This window comes from Rhincodon typus, chromosome 12 (genome assembly GCF_021869965.1).
Source record: "Rhincodon typus isolate 14 chromosome 12, sRhiTyp1.1, whole genome shotgun sequence".
NCBI lineage: Eukaryota > Metazoa > Chordata > Chondrichthyes > Orectolobiformes > Rhincodontidae > Rhincodon > Rhincodon typus.
In genome coordinates, this window is record NC_063343.1 from 59076439 (window position 1) to 59091512 (window position 15074).

Sequence of the window (15074 nt, forward strand, 5' to 3'; positions counted from 1 at the left end):
TGGATTATTTTAGTTTCTCCTCTTCCGCAGGCATGTGGATGCAGATAAGTGCAGTAGATTGGAGGCAGGATTCTGTGGCAGAAATCCTTTTCATGTTGTTGAAGGCCTAGTAATACAAGGTTAATCCACTTTTCAGATGCATGTAGGATTTCTTCCAAAAACCTACATTTTGAAGAGATCAGGAACGGAGGTAAGTTTAGCTTTGCCAGGATTCTGGCTGTGATGTTAACTGCGTACATTCTCAGCAGACTGATGTCAATAGTAACTAGATCCTTCCCAGCCTTGACCAAAGGTTCAGAAAATGTACAATTAAACCTTCATATTAAAGGCCAACAACCAAATATATCAATGAACAGACTACTAAATATAATGAAATATAGTTATGCTTGGTCTTGTCATCCTGATGTCTAACAATACATTTAACATTTGTATCATAGCTGATCCTGAAGCTCAATGCTAAAGGTGGCCAATGGCTGAGTTGTACACGCCAGGAACAGTCTGGACTGTGCTCTTACTGGATGGTAGGGGTGTTATATTAACAATAGAATAAAGATCAGTAACATGCCTCATCATTAGCACGGGTTCCTGCTGACAACTGCACATGAATGGTTACTAGGTAAGTTATGGAATTGGCTTATAGTCTCTACCATAGACTCATATCAAACACCTACTTTAGAACTTACCAAATTCCCTCTTACTCTGACCTTAGGTGTTTTATATTCTAGTGCTATCTGTTTTTCAAATTCTTTGTGCATCTTGTTCTCACACTCTATTTTTACCTCCATGTTTTCACCCTACCCTCCCAATTTAGTTTAAGCCTCCTCAGTAGCATGAGGAAAATGTCCCCAAAGGGCATCTACCCCAGGTGGGTTCTATTGCAACACATCTGTATTTTGAAACCTGTACATGTTTCATCTCTCCTAGAGCCACTTCCAATTCCTCAAGAATCTCAAGTACTTCCTCGTGCGTGATTTCTCCAGTTACACATTCATCTACATAATCCTCCTACTCCTACACACACTAATGTGAGATTCAAGATTAATGCAGAAATTACTAACTGAGCTCAGATTTGTTAGTTTCTTTCTTAGTTCACTAAATTTTGTTTGCAGGATCTCATTTCTTTAAACCTATGATATTGATATCATTAAGGGCCAAAGTCATCAAGCACTATACACTGCTCAACTATTATGTCACATATTACTCATACTTACCTTATTTAATTTCTGCCACAGCTGCATACTTAGAAGATCAGGGCTAGAACGTTGTGACTTCATCTTTCACACAGCACTCACAGACACATTACGCCTCAGGTACACAAAGTCCAGATATGACACACGCTTTTGCCTGATGTACAGTAGTTTTGTTCTCGCTAGCTAGCTACAGAACCAAAATGCATTTTTTAAGTATCATTAAATCTGCAAACTTCAATTGCACAGAGTTGCAGAATACTGCCCAGGGACTTCAGCCAATGAATCTTGTTGAAGCCAGTGTAACCTAATCATTCAAGTCTGCAATACTGCCTTAGCTTTCTTTCAGTGTATAAGTTTTAAAGAAAATTCTCTGCACAATGTGTTCATCCAAGTACAATTAGCTAATTTTCATCATTTTTTCCAATATCATCGTGCACTAAAGAACAAGTGAACTAAAAAAAAAACAATGAATGGAAAGCAGACTCTTGAATTGTTCTTCCTTCTTAGTTGTGGCTAGGACCATAACTTTTTTTTATCCTAAACTATATCACCAAGGTTTAAACTAAATTGGCAAGGGGTTGAAAACATGGAGGTAAATATGGAGAGGGAAAACAAGATGCACAAAGAATTGTGAAAAACAGTTTGCACTAGAATAAGAAACACCTAAGGTCAGAGTAAGAGGGATTTGATTAAGATCTAACGCTACAGAGGGTCACAGATAGCAATTTCTCGATCTCAGATGCTATGTACGTCAAGTTTTTATTTCAAATTTATCATACTTATGCACTCTATGCATTTTAAAAATTTGTAATATGTAATGGTTCATTCTTCTCCTGTGTCTCATGACAAAATACAGCATCCATAAAAATCTTTAAGTAAACGCTCAAGAGCTCAATCAAGCATCTTGGCGTATTCATTATCCTTGAGGTTTTCTGCCATATGTATTACATAAAAATAAAATCAGCATTGCTTCTCTCAATTTATTCAAAGATCAAGTTACCAAACCCACTCTAAAATCCTGCCCCTTACAGAAATAAGTTTTTACTTTCATGTACAGTTGACCCAAGTTTAACCTGTATTTGAAAGTAAACATAAAACTTGAGAATGATCATTTTCATTGCCTTTAAATAATTCCTATTTTTCCAATGTTTTATATTCAGGAACTAAACTGTTATCTTGGTTTGAATAATGCTACAAATGGAATACGTAGGACGGTGGCAACAGGTGTACGGAATTCGCTGAGCGACAGTTAAAAATCTGGAAGGAGGTCTACTGGGGTCCCCAAGGGTCTGAATTAGGATCACTGTTTAATGTAGTCTACATTGATGACATACCCCACATATCCAAGTCTATTATTTCAAACTTTGGGGATGACAAAATAAATTATGAAACAAAGAGGATAGACACAGATTTTAAGATGTCATAAAGCAGCTTGAGGAATGGAGACACACAGCAAGTGAAATTTATGATGAAAGGTTGCTAAGGAGGAGGGGAAGAAGCAATGCAAAGTAAAGGATACAATTCTAAGGATGCAAGAACAGAGAAATCTGGGGTTTACTTGCATAAATTATTGAATGCGGCAGGACATGTTGAGAAAGCTGCTAAGGTGTACAAGATCTTTAAATAACTGATCAGAAGCTCAACTTTATAAATAGAGGCTGAGAGTACAAAAGCAAGGAAGTTATGGTGAACTGGTAGAAACTGGTAGAACTTGGCCTCAACTGAAGCACTGTATCCAATTCTGGACACCACAATTTAGGAAAGATAATAGGACGCTGCAGAGGACATGGAAAAGAATTACCAGAATGTTTCCCTGGATGAGAGAATCAAGTTACACCTTGGCATAGTTGGTGCTGTTCTCCACTGAGAAGGATAAAAGGAGATTTAGTACAGATGTTCAAAACCACAGGTGTCTGAACAGAGTAAATGGGTACAAACTGTTCCCATTGGTGGAAGGGTTGAAAACCAGACAATATTCACCTAAGGCACCTGGCCCAAGAAGTAATGACACCATGAAAGTTATTTTCACACAGTGAATGTTTAGGCTATAGAAAACACTCAAGGGAACTGTTGCTGAGGCAGATTCCTTTTTTGCTTTTAAAAGAGAACTTAATAATGATCCTAAACGCAAACAATTTGCCCACTGACCGTAGGAAAAAAACAAGGCAGTGGGATTAGCTGGGTAGCTGCATCAGAAAATTGACATAGGTGCGATAAGCCAAATGGCCTTTGTGCTGTAAATATTTTATGATCCTATAAAATTTTTCTGTCACTCTTAAACCAAACTAGCCTCTTTAACAGACTTCTCTTCATTCTCATCAAGATAAAATTACAACCTCTCTCCCTCTTTGATGCAGACAGCTTTCAACAGTTAATTTTGTTGGTAACCAAAGAATTTGCCATCACTAATTTCTTTTGTCCATGTTATATACTATAACAACATGTTAAACATTGCAGGGATCGTAACTTAAATTCAAGTTAGATTGAACATTGAAGCTGGTACTAAAGTTTTGTCTAAACATTTTTGAACTGACACATTTTTCAATGTATTATTTGGTTACAAATGTCACTGGCCAATCCTGCTTTTACTGGTCTTCTCTAGTGACCCAGTCATTGTGGATCTTCTTTGTAGTTGTATCAAACTGCTAAGTATTAGCCAGACAATAGTGAGAAATAAATCATAATGGAATAGGACAAGAGTCACATGCAAACCACAGCTGAGGTTTCCTTCCCTGAACAGAATAAACAAACCAGTGTCTTTTTATGACAATCTACCAGTACCACATCTATTTTTACTCGTGGCCTTTTTTTTGTCAGAATTCTACTTAAACTCAGTTCAAATATTCAAAATTGCCACTGTGGTGTCAGAACACTCATTTTTGGATTATTCTTCCAGGTCTGACATTTATTAGTACAGTAACATAACCACTATACTAACATACCCTAAACTATTCATAAAATGTCCAATTAATATTCTGAGCCAATGAGGTCCTAAGAGAAGTTATTTGAAAACATAGGTTTTGATGATCTGCCAAAGTTTGGTGAGTGTCAAACACTCAAGCCAAAGAAACAAACTGGACCATAACCACTTAATTTATAATGAACCCCTTATCCCAATTCTGCTAGAGCTCTAATAGGTCCCAGTTTTAAAAGGACATGTCTCAACAAATTACTATTCCTCCCCCGTTTGTTAAAAAAAAAAATCAACATTTCTACAGGTTTACCAATAGATCAGTAGGTAAGTGCAGTGCCCAGTGTGGTACAAAATTATTCAAACTGCCTCGAGTTAAATTCATGATCATATCCAAGCAATAAGAAAATGAGAAAAGGTCTCAGCATAACAAAGCTTTGCAGTAAGTAGAAAGTAAGTCTGAAGAAATCACACCACTCATTAGTATAGCCAGTAGTTTAGCAAAACGCATGTCTCCTGATGTTTAAAGAGATTTGGGCTTGGCCTGCAAAGCTTTTCTGAATGACGACTGGCTTTTGCTGTCTTGACTCAGTGAATCGCCATTTGACTAAAATATTGGAAGGCTGCAGTTAAACATGGAATTGAGTCTAGCTTGTGTCACAGACTTCAAGAGAGAAGAGAAACAAGATTTAAAAACTGAATTATTTATTTTGGAACACTTAAAATTACAGCATTTTGCTTGGATTAACCATAAATGTGGCATGATCTTCAAGTAATTATCTATTTGATAACACAAGTTATGCTAAAGGAGTGCAGGATGTGCAAAGTTTGGACGAGAAAGGAATTGATTAAGACTTCACTATGAGAGGGGAACAAAAAAATACTTGCAAAACAATACATGGAATGAAAACCTTTCAGCAATAGTTCATTGTTAATTGCCATGAATATACAATAAGATCCTAAACAAACTTTTGCACACACACCACATCTTTAATGCAGAACATTTAAAATTACTTCTGGCACAGGATACTGTCTCCATGTAAGTTAACAAAAATAGATGCCATACTTTGTTCAGTGCAGTGCAGTCAAACACTTTTGATGAAGGGTCAGAGTAGTTTTATATTCATGTTAATTAATAGCTCCATGGAACTCCCTTTATGTTGGGACTGAATTGTTGTAGAAATAATTAAAATTGCCTTTCTAAACTTTAGTAAGATTACACAGTGTTCCAACTACTAACCGAGAGGCGCAGCAAAGTCATTATGCAAATAATTCTCATCTTGACATCATGCCATTGTGTAGCAGAGTAGTTGTTTGGCCCGAAATCCATGTAAAATATTGCTGCTTTCCGAAACCACAATCTCTTACCAGCACCATTAATCTCATATAATATTCATTGCAAAAATGCACTGAAGGTTATCTTCATTTTCCCCTTACTACATCAATTGGAGTACAAAGAGCCCTATTGATGGGAAAGAAAGCTAAATATATAAACAATTACATTGGCACCTCTAATTGTTGAGAATAGGTGATGTGCAAATATTTTCACTAACAATTCAATTCTAATAAATTTTGTTTATATAATGGCTGCCAGGAAGGTGCCATTATATAAAACTAAATTACTGACATTATTGTGTGCAATTACAGAACAGTACACAATTCTACGAGGCTGCAATAACCTTCATGCAAACACTGCATATTGAAGGCAAATTTAAAATACAAATCTCATTGCTAAGCCTCAAAGCCCCCTTTGAACAAAAGTTATAAAAAAAGTCTTCTCAAGGAACTTAAAGGCATACTCCAGTTGCACAACTTTTTATTTATCATGTCTAGTGATGTCACAATTTCTATTTCACAGAGATTCTTAATTATTAATTTGACAATATGTTTTGAAATGCTGGTAGCACGAGCACTGAGATGCAACAGTTTGGAAGAGGGGATATGAAGCTTTAATGTTCTGGATCCATGTATACTCAAAAAGTTACTGGATAGAGTTGGTAAGTGGAAAACATAGAGGCACTGATTACAATGGCTAGTTTTCCTTTGTCTCAAGGATGTTGTTGCAGGACTGAAGGATTGCAAATATAGTATCCTTGTAAATGGAGAATATAAAGCAAGATTAATATTAAAACTCTTGTTGACAGATGTTGCTTGAAAAAAAATCAAATTACAGTACAGTTCATGCTAACAGTCTGACCTCTGAAAAAAATCAAACACAGACCACAAATCTGCAAAGCGCAGAGTGATCAATTTAAAAACAAAAGCCGAGGTTAATTAAGTGGAGTACAATATTGAGTACAACTGAAGCAAGGAAAGCCACAAATTAATAAGATGGATTGATCATCTATTACAAGCATTACTCTATATTTGAATGATGATAGAGCAGAACAGGTATTATTAATGACTCAATTTTTAGCTTAATACTGCGACCAGTTTTGGGCCCTGTGCCTAAGGGAAGGCGTGCTGGCCTTGGAAAGGGTCCAGAGGAGCCTTGCAAGAACGAAGGGCTTGTCATATAAGGAGCGGTTGAGGACTCTGGGTTTGTACTCAATGGAGTTTAGAAAGATGATGGGGATCTGATTGAAACTTACAGAATATTGAAAGGTCTGGACAGAGTATATATTGAGATGATTCTCAAGGTAGCAGAGCCTAGGACCCGACGGCACAACTTCAGAGTGAAGGGATGACCCTTTAGGAGATGGAGGAAGTTCTTCAGCCAGGTGTGGGTAATCTGTGGAATTCATTGCCACAAATTCACCAAAGATCCTCAGACAGCAGCTTCCAAACACTTCCATCTCGATTAACAGCATCTTAGATTTGTTTAATACATCCTCATCAGTGGTGTGACCCTTTTGATAGTTTACCTATAAATCCTGCGTATGATACTACCTCTCTTACTGACACCTGAAGGAGGAGTGAGGCTCTGAAAGCTTGCGATTTCAAATAAAACTGTTGGACTATAACCTGGTGTCACATGATTTCTGACCTTGTCCACCTCAGTCCAACACCAGCACCTCCACATCCTGAAAATTTATGTAATTTGCACAAGAACTTACCCACCTTGTGTACTCATGAGGCACTCCACCCACTCCTCCACAAACTCCCACAGAATTCAGTCACAGTATGAGGTTTGTATTCACTTCTTTTCAATTTGAAAAGGACTCAATTGCTTTATTCTCCACAAGAAGTCAGAGATTTGCAACAATAGAAATACAGCTTGTATTTACTTAGTGTCAAAGTATAGCAGATGTAAAACTAAAATTAAGGAGTCTGTAACACCAGAAAGAAGCTGATTCCAGAGAAGAAAATAATCCTTCTGTCATGAAATTTAATTGCTTGATTAATTTTTTTTTCTATTTTATATTAGAAGAAAATTTCATTGGCTATTAAACTTTTATTTTGCTGGAAAAGAATTAAACAGTATGAAAACTTTGACAACAAGCATTTAGTATTTTATCAGCAAAATACTCTACAAGCACTGGAAAAAGAAACAGCACAATGAGGTATATCAACACAGGTTGCCCAGAATACATGAAAAAATTAATCAAATCAAGAGAAATCATGGCTGTAAAATCTCTAGTCATGACTGGATGAGGGGATCTGGACACGAGGGCAATCTCAGTACATCAACAATTGAGAGAAAGTGTTAGAGGGATTGGGTTGTGTTCGACTGTATCAAAAGTTACAGAATGGTCAAGGAGGACTAGTGCACTATGGTCAATTCACAGGGGATGTCATGTTACTGCGATAGAGGCAGTTTCATTGTTGTACCAAGGAGGAAGTCTGACTGGTAAAATACAAACAGGAAACTCCAAGAGATACAAGCACAGAGACTGCAGATGAGCATGTACTTGGTATGGTAATTGGGGATGGCAGGATCAAAATGAATTTTTTGGGAGGTAATGGTAACGTGGATTTTGAAACACTGAGGGCCAGTACCTGAACTAACATTATAAGCAGCTCTCCTAACAAGCAAGCATGTTGGGTGGGTAGCAGTGGACAATTTGTTGAGAACAAGGACTTTTAAAAATGAGTCCCTGAAGAAAGCTGGTCTTTTCAAGTGATTGGGTTGGCTAAGAAGCAAAGAAAGGAAGTTTAAACGAGAGGCTCCTGACTAATTCCCAATTTACCTTGGTTGAATATTTTCCAAAATGTCAATGAAATGTTGACTCCCCCCTCCTTATCATTCAAGATCTCAGTGAAAAGTTGGTGAGCAATTACATATGTCCATCCTGTAAAATCTCTGCAGAATATGTGACAAAGTGAGGGGATACTTTCCTTCCAGTTAGTACACAGTTCTACATACCTGCACTCTCCACTGCAATACTGCTGTATGGTGGAGGAGCAGCCTCAGCCCCAGATTCTGACACCTCTAATGCCTCTTCTTCATTCTGCAACTACATTGACAAAAGACAAATTAAAACCTGTGAAATCTGAAACATTATTTAAAAGCAAACTTCAGGAAACAATGCAAAATACTTGATGACCAGTCTGTTTTCACGTGTTTTTCCAACCTCCAATGCAATACAGTTTAACAGAATCATTGCTTTCTCCCTTCCCTAATTATATGTGATCTTAACACACAAGAGGCCTATCAGCCTCAGTTTACCGACAATAAAGTTGCTCCTCCACATCCCTAAAAGGAAATGCAACATCAGAGACTGTTAATCAGTTCAGATATTTTACCTGTGTGGAGGCAAAACATTATTTTTAAAGTGGTTCCACACCTGAACGTGTTGACTCATTGCTGAGCATCAGCTCCACTGAGGTGACTGGTGGTGTTATGAATGTGAAATTGCACATTGAGTGGGGAAGGAAGGAAGAGATCAGTTGGGTTCAATGCTCTCTTCACTAGAGAACAAAATGTCCAGATAGTGACCCGTAACAGAAATCATGGCTCATTTTTCTCTTCTCTCAATCAAGGATTCTCAGTCCTGATCTGGCTGGGATCAAACCTGTTGATTTCCCAGTTCAACTACTCACTAAACTATTCAACCATCTGGGAATAAGATTAGAAAATTTGAAGAATAATTTCTCTCTGTATGGATCTCATAGTCACACACTCCACAGTAATTTGGCTAAGTAGGTATCATTTGTCAAATTTAATCTAAGGGATTTTGGACATGTTTCCAGCAGAAACTGTTCTTGGAAGTGTTCCTTAATTGTCATTTTTGATCTTAGCCAAGGCAACAGTGTGGAAGGTCGACCCCCAAGCTATAGAAAAGAGAAAATCAAATCAACAACACACTTATCAGCCACTTCTGCTGCAAGTGAAAGAATGGACAGCATCCACAAGCATGTTTGGACTTGGTTGTGACATCCTGCACACTATAGTCTGTGTAAATCACTACCCAAGTTCAGAATAACAGACAAGTTACAGGCAACTTCAAGTGCTTGTGATCATTGGTTTTACTAGAGATAGGGAAAATGGGAAGGGATGTGCATAGAGAAACTAACCAGATATTACTTGGCTACCAATAAAGTCAATGGAGCCTTTTTAGGAATAGATTCAGGTTTTCACTGGAAAAAAATTCATTCATTGGTTCTCGGTTCATGAGCAACATAAGCAAGGTTGTATTTACTGATATCCCCTAGCTACCTTGAAACAACCATTTCGGACCTTTAACAAACAATTGTCCTTTTGGTGATGATTGCTTCCACAGAATGTCACATACCCAGTGTACGAAAAAAAAAGCGGATATCTATGTCAGGATTGTGTGAAATCTGGAGTGTACATTGAAGGTGACAATGCCTCCATGAAGTTACTACTCATTCTTCCAAGTAGAGGCCATGGGTCACTGGGGTGCATTTCAACTGTGACAATGGATCCTGCAGGTTACATATACTTTACCACTGATTACTGGTGTTCTGAAGAAGAATCTCTGAACTTGAAACATTAACTGTTTTCTCTCCACAGACGCTGCCAGACCTGCTGAGTTTCTCTAGCAATTTCTGCTTTTGTTTTCCCAATAATTGAACTTTTTACTCATTTAGGGGAATGTCCACAATGCAATAATACTGGAGTTGTCATTCCAAATGTCCATTTACTATAGTTAATTTAAGGATTACAGAAACATTAAGATCAACCCAAAATAACTGCAACTCATACAGAAGATTAATCTAACCTGAAAACATTGACCCGAAATGTTATTTGCCTGTATCATATAATTTATTCATTACATATGCTTGGAAAACTGAGAGCACACTGGAATAAACGGATATTAATTACTCTAAATAAAGCTGCAATATTAGAATTGCACTTGTAACCTCTAAAATAGTGAAAAATTGTTCTGCATTCTGGTAACAGCCAATAACATTAAATTCTCCAAGCAGCAAAAGGACGTTCAAAAGAAATTGTTACGTGGGATGTGTCCTAGCATTTGTTGCTAGGCCATTTCAGAGGGCAGTTAAGTGTTAAACAAATTGCTGTGGGGCTGTAGTCACATATAACAAGGCTAGGTAAGGTTGACAGATTTCTTTCCCGAAAGGAATGAGTGAACCAGGTGGATTTTTATAACAACTGCAATGCTTACATGATCATAAGGCTATCTTTTATGATAGACATTAACATAACAACAACATAAAATAAGTCAGCAAAATTCAAGAAAAAGTCAGACAAGCTCCAGGAGTTGAGGGGTTACCATGATACTTTGTGAGGAAATGTAACCAATCACACAGCCCACAATGAAAAAATCCTTTAGGTAAGCATATTCCTCTGATGACTTGATTGATAACATGCAAGAGAAGTTTGACATGCAGCAATTAGTTGTTGCCTACTGGATAAACAAGACCATGCCATAAAATACAAAGGATGTATTGGTGACTAATACAACACTAGGCTGCCCTTACCCAGAGAGGTCATGATCAGCACTACCAAAAAAAATTTGTGTTGCTCATCAGCTCATCAATATTCTGTTTACAACACTCCCAAGTAATGAAAGGAACTGGATCTAAACATGAACCAATACAACTATACTGTCTGTTCCAATTACAGTCTGCTTCTGCAAACCATTAGTTAATACAATGCCATCTGTTCTCAACAACAAGGTTGCATATAAAAACAGCTCACTGAGGTGATGTGCTCACACATACATCAAAATTTACACCTTCCAATTTCTTTGAAATGTTACAAATAATACACTGACAGGAGTACTCAAACTATTTTGTTGATCCATCATCAGTCCGTTATAAGTAACTAGGGATCATGTATCCAATATTCTTGTCCACCTTGGTAAAGATTAGTGACAACATCCTTCTAGATGTGGAAGGGTCGGGGCAGACATTAGTGAAATATGCAGAGTTCATTAATGTCAAGTTGGCTCCAAGATAAATTGCCTGGTCATGGGACAAGGCAACCAACCCACAGCAAACTTGAAAGTCCAAATCCAAATTAGTAGCGCTATTAGACCAAAAGGATAAAAACCAAAAGAACTGCATATGCTGTAAATCAGAAACAAAAACAGAAGTTGCTGGAAAAGCTCAGCAGGTCTGGCAGCATCTGTGAAGAAAAAATCAGAGTTCATGTTTCGGGTCCAGTGACCCTTCCTCAGAACTCAAAGGATACTTTTGCTGGTTCATCAGCCAAATTGACTTTACCATTCAACTCTATTCTACCATTATTACTGGGTCAATATAGTGGAGTCTTTACTGAACGTTACCATGGAAGGACTGCCTAAAAAAATCTGCATTAATTTGATGTCTTTAATGCCAGTAAAACATGTCTTGGTGCATCACAAGAAGCAGAAGGAAAATGGGCACCCAGTCGCAAAAGGCTAGGAGAGGTTGCCTAGACTTTGTTCCCAGAGATTAGTTCAAAAATTGTCTTCACCACAGGGGAATTTAGGGCAGACTTTTAAAGAATGACATCTATAAAATTTTGATTTCAGCAAAGGGGAGTGATTGCTTCTTTCAAAGGTAGGACTCATCTTTCAAAGCAATGGCATGCATTCCAAAACAATTCTCACTAGACACAATGTGAGAACATCTCATGTCAGCATTCACTGCAGCTAGATAAAATAAATTGTTTCAAAGAAGCAGATACTCTACCAAATTGTTTTACAGAATGTAAAGTTATTTTTAAAACAACATGACCAAACAAGATGATAACCTCCCTACCCAAGGAAAGGTATAATCTCTTACAGCACTCCTGCATATGTAACAATCAATTTGATAACAGATAATCTAATAAAACAGACAGAGGGCCAATACCCAATGGAGTAATGTGTCTGGGAACTGCTCAGTTGAAGGATAAGAGATACAAATCTACCTTTAGGCAGTTCTATTGGAACAATAGTGGATAAGAAAGAGAACACAACTGTATATGACTTATTTTACTGTTTTTAGTAATATGCAGGAGTTTCCACAGAACATTAATTCATACATTTCCAGAAGATTTCAACAAAAGAAGCGAGCTCTTCTTTAGCTCTGAATCATGCCCAAGTCACCCCTGCCTTTTAACTGCTGCAGTTTCCAACAGACAGTAACACAACCGGACACAAGCTTGCCTTAAAAGATGCAGAATCAGCTATTTAAACGAATCATGCAACTACTCCTTCCCCATTTTCTTCTGGAGACAGAAATTTTCTGTTTCTGTATTCATGCTGATAGTCTGAAATGTCTTGCTTCTCTAAATAACTCTTAGGAATGAATTCTTCCTGAGGATTAATCAGCTGTCCAGTCAAACATCAACAGTAAAAGATTTAAAATCGAAATGCTTTAAAAGAGGATAGTTTTGTTCCATTTTGTCAAGTTCTCCAGCTACAGCATTTTGTCCAAAAGTAATTATATATCTGGATCCAACATAAATTATACCTCTTTCTATTCAACGACAAAATAACATGCCTACTAAGGTTTACAAGTCATAACAACTACTGAAGATAGAATCCACATACTTTATATACTTTGGTTAGCAGCACCTCCTAGTCAATTATTGTGCACTGTCTTCTAAAAATGCATACAAAATTATTTTTCCTTAAAAATGCAAATTCCAAATCATAAATAAAGCTATGTTACTAGAACTATTTGGTAAATGAGGGAATTAATTTTAAAAATTGTATGGTTTAACCAGCCATCCTGAATTTTATAACAAGTAACATTGTAAAACATCCCAATGCATTTCAGTATAACTTTTAAGATCAACATTAAAAGGCGTAGAGACGTGTTATTAGGTAGAGAAGCATATTTACAGATTAAATTAGGTTCAGGATTGTTTTCATTTGTCTATGGTGCCTTGTGTCTACTGTCACAAGCTAGTACTGTTACAGAACATCCCTGGAGCTTTCCTTCAACATTATTTTACAACAGGGGCGGAGCAGCCACTACATCAAGGTTAAGCCTCACCTCACTCAAAAGGTAATCTGATCAGCTGTGAAGTATTTATAGTACTGGCGAATATTTATAACACTGGTAAATTAGATATCCTGTGTTGCCTCAGACAGACCTTAGTCTTTCCTCGTTTTTGCAGAAACCATGTCTGCAAGTGTTATTTAGGGCCCTTTAATAGGTTCTATCCAGACAGCAATGTATTTTTTGAAAAATAATTTTTTTTTCGTGTTTGAAATAATTAACTTGCATTGTCTTGCAGTGCCCTTGAGGGGCAGACCGTGGGAATTTGACCTTCCAATAGTTGTGAGAAAAGTCTCAAAGTAGATCTGTGATTCCGTGGAGTGCCAATTTGTAACCGAATTTCAAGTAAAGGCGGGGGGGGTCTCTCCTAAACAAAAGTTTGCAATTCTCATCACGAATGTTTCAAACTGCCACTCTCAGCACTGCCATTATGTTGACAGCTTCCGCAATCCTTTCACCTCAGGTTGTCGACAAGCGGGGTCTCTGACCAGGACGGAGAGACCGTGAAATCTTATTTCAAGGCTAGAGGCGACGTTTCTTTTTTGGCGAGTGGCATGAACCCAATCCAGATGCTAAAACAGGACGTGAGACCATCACTGGCAACGATCAAGGTGGTCAGAACAGGCAAATGCTGCATTTCACAACAACCGGTAAAGCCAATTCCGCCCCAACCATGACCCGTCCCTTCGCCATGCACTACTTCAAATAAACGACTGAATAGCACCGGATCGACAACTCTATTATTTCCTATCGATCACCGATATTTATTACATCCGGTGCCACGTCTCGCAAAGACGGCATGGAGAAGAATACTTTCGCCGTCTCCCCCACCCCCATCCATTTTAAAGAGAGTTCTAGGCCTAGAGGAAAATACCAAACCTCGGTGTCGCCCAACCAACCCCAGCCGGGCCGCCTGCACTCTGTTCGGGACTGACAGACCCACCCTCCCCGGACGGAAACCCGACTCACCGCCTGATATCGATTGCTGCTGTCCGCCATGGCGCAGGGAGCGAGCGGGTCTTCCTGCTACAGAGCGGGAAGATGGATAAGAGGGAGGAAAGCCGAACCGGCGGAGATGCCGCTGTTTATTTTCCTCTGGATTTCCGATCGCCAACTGTCTCACGTCGCAGCCGCACCGGATGTGAGTGCCACCGACTCCGCTGTTAGAGACTGCCAACAGCGCCTCCCAGCCCGGCAGCATCGCCACTGCAAGCGCTGCAGAACATGAAGGAGCCCCTCGAAAACAATGCTGATAGCAAACTTTACCTCAAAAAGAGGATGTAACACTTGCCCGTTTACGTCCTTCTTCCACACCATCCAAGGCCCCAAACACACTTTCAGGTGAAGCAGCGCTTTACCTGTATTTCACTCAATCTAGTCTACCTTATTCGCTGTTCACAATGTTGTCTCCTCTGCATTGGGGAAATGGAGTGCAGGCTGGGTGACACCTCCATACTGTCTACGAAAAGAGTCTGAGCTTCCAGTTGCTTGCTACTTTAACACACTACCATGTTCCTTTGGCTGATATATCTGTCTCAGGCTTGCTGCAGTGCCCCAGTGAAACTCTGCACAAGCTGGAAGGACAGCACCTCATTTTTCACTTGTGAACGCTACTGCCTTCTGGACTT

At 38.5% G+C, this 15074-nt stretch overlaps 1 protein-coding gene across 1 annotated transcript in view; it reads right to left on the minus strand.

Moving 5' to 3' along the window:
- The window catches only part of LOC109917733 (NEDD4 family-interacting protein 1), a 44889-nt gene extending 30263 nt beyond the window's left edge, over positions 1-14626 (minus strand). Inside the window, exons 1-2 of the mRNA XM_048603459.1 lie at positions 14416-14626; positions 8408-8498 (exon numbers count right to left, since the gene is read on the minus strand). Coding sequence (XP_048459416.1) covers positions 8408-8498; positions 14416-14445 — 121 coding nt within the window. The 5' untranslated portion in view covers positions 14446-14626. The remainder of the gene's footprint in view (positions 1-8407; positions 8499-14415) is intronic.
- Positions 14627-15074: the final 448 nt, after the last annotated feature.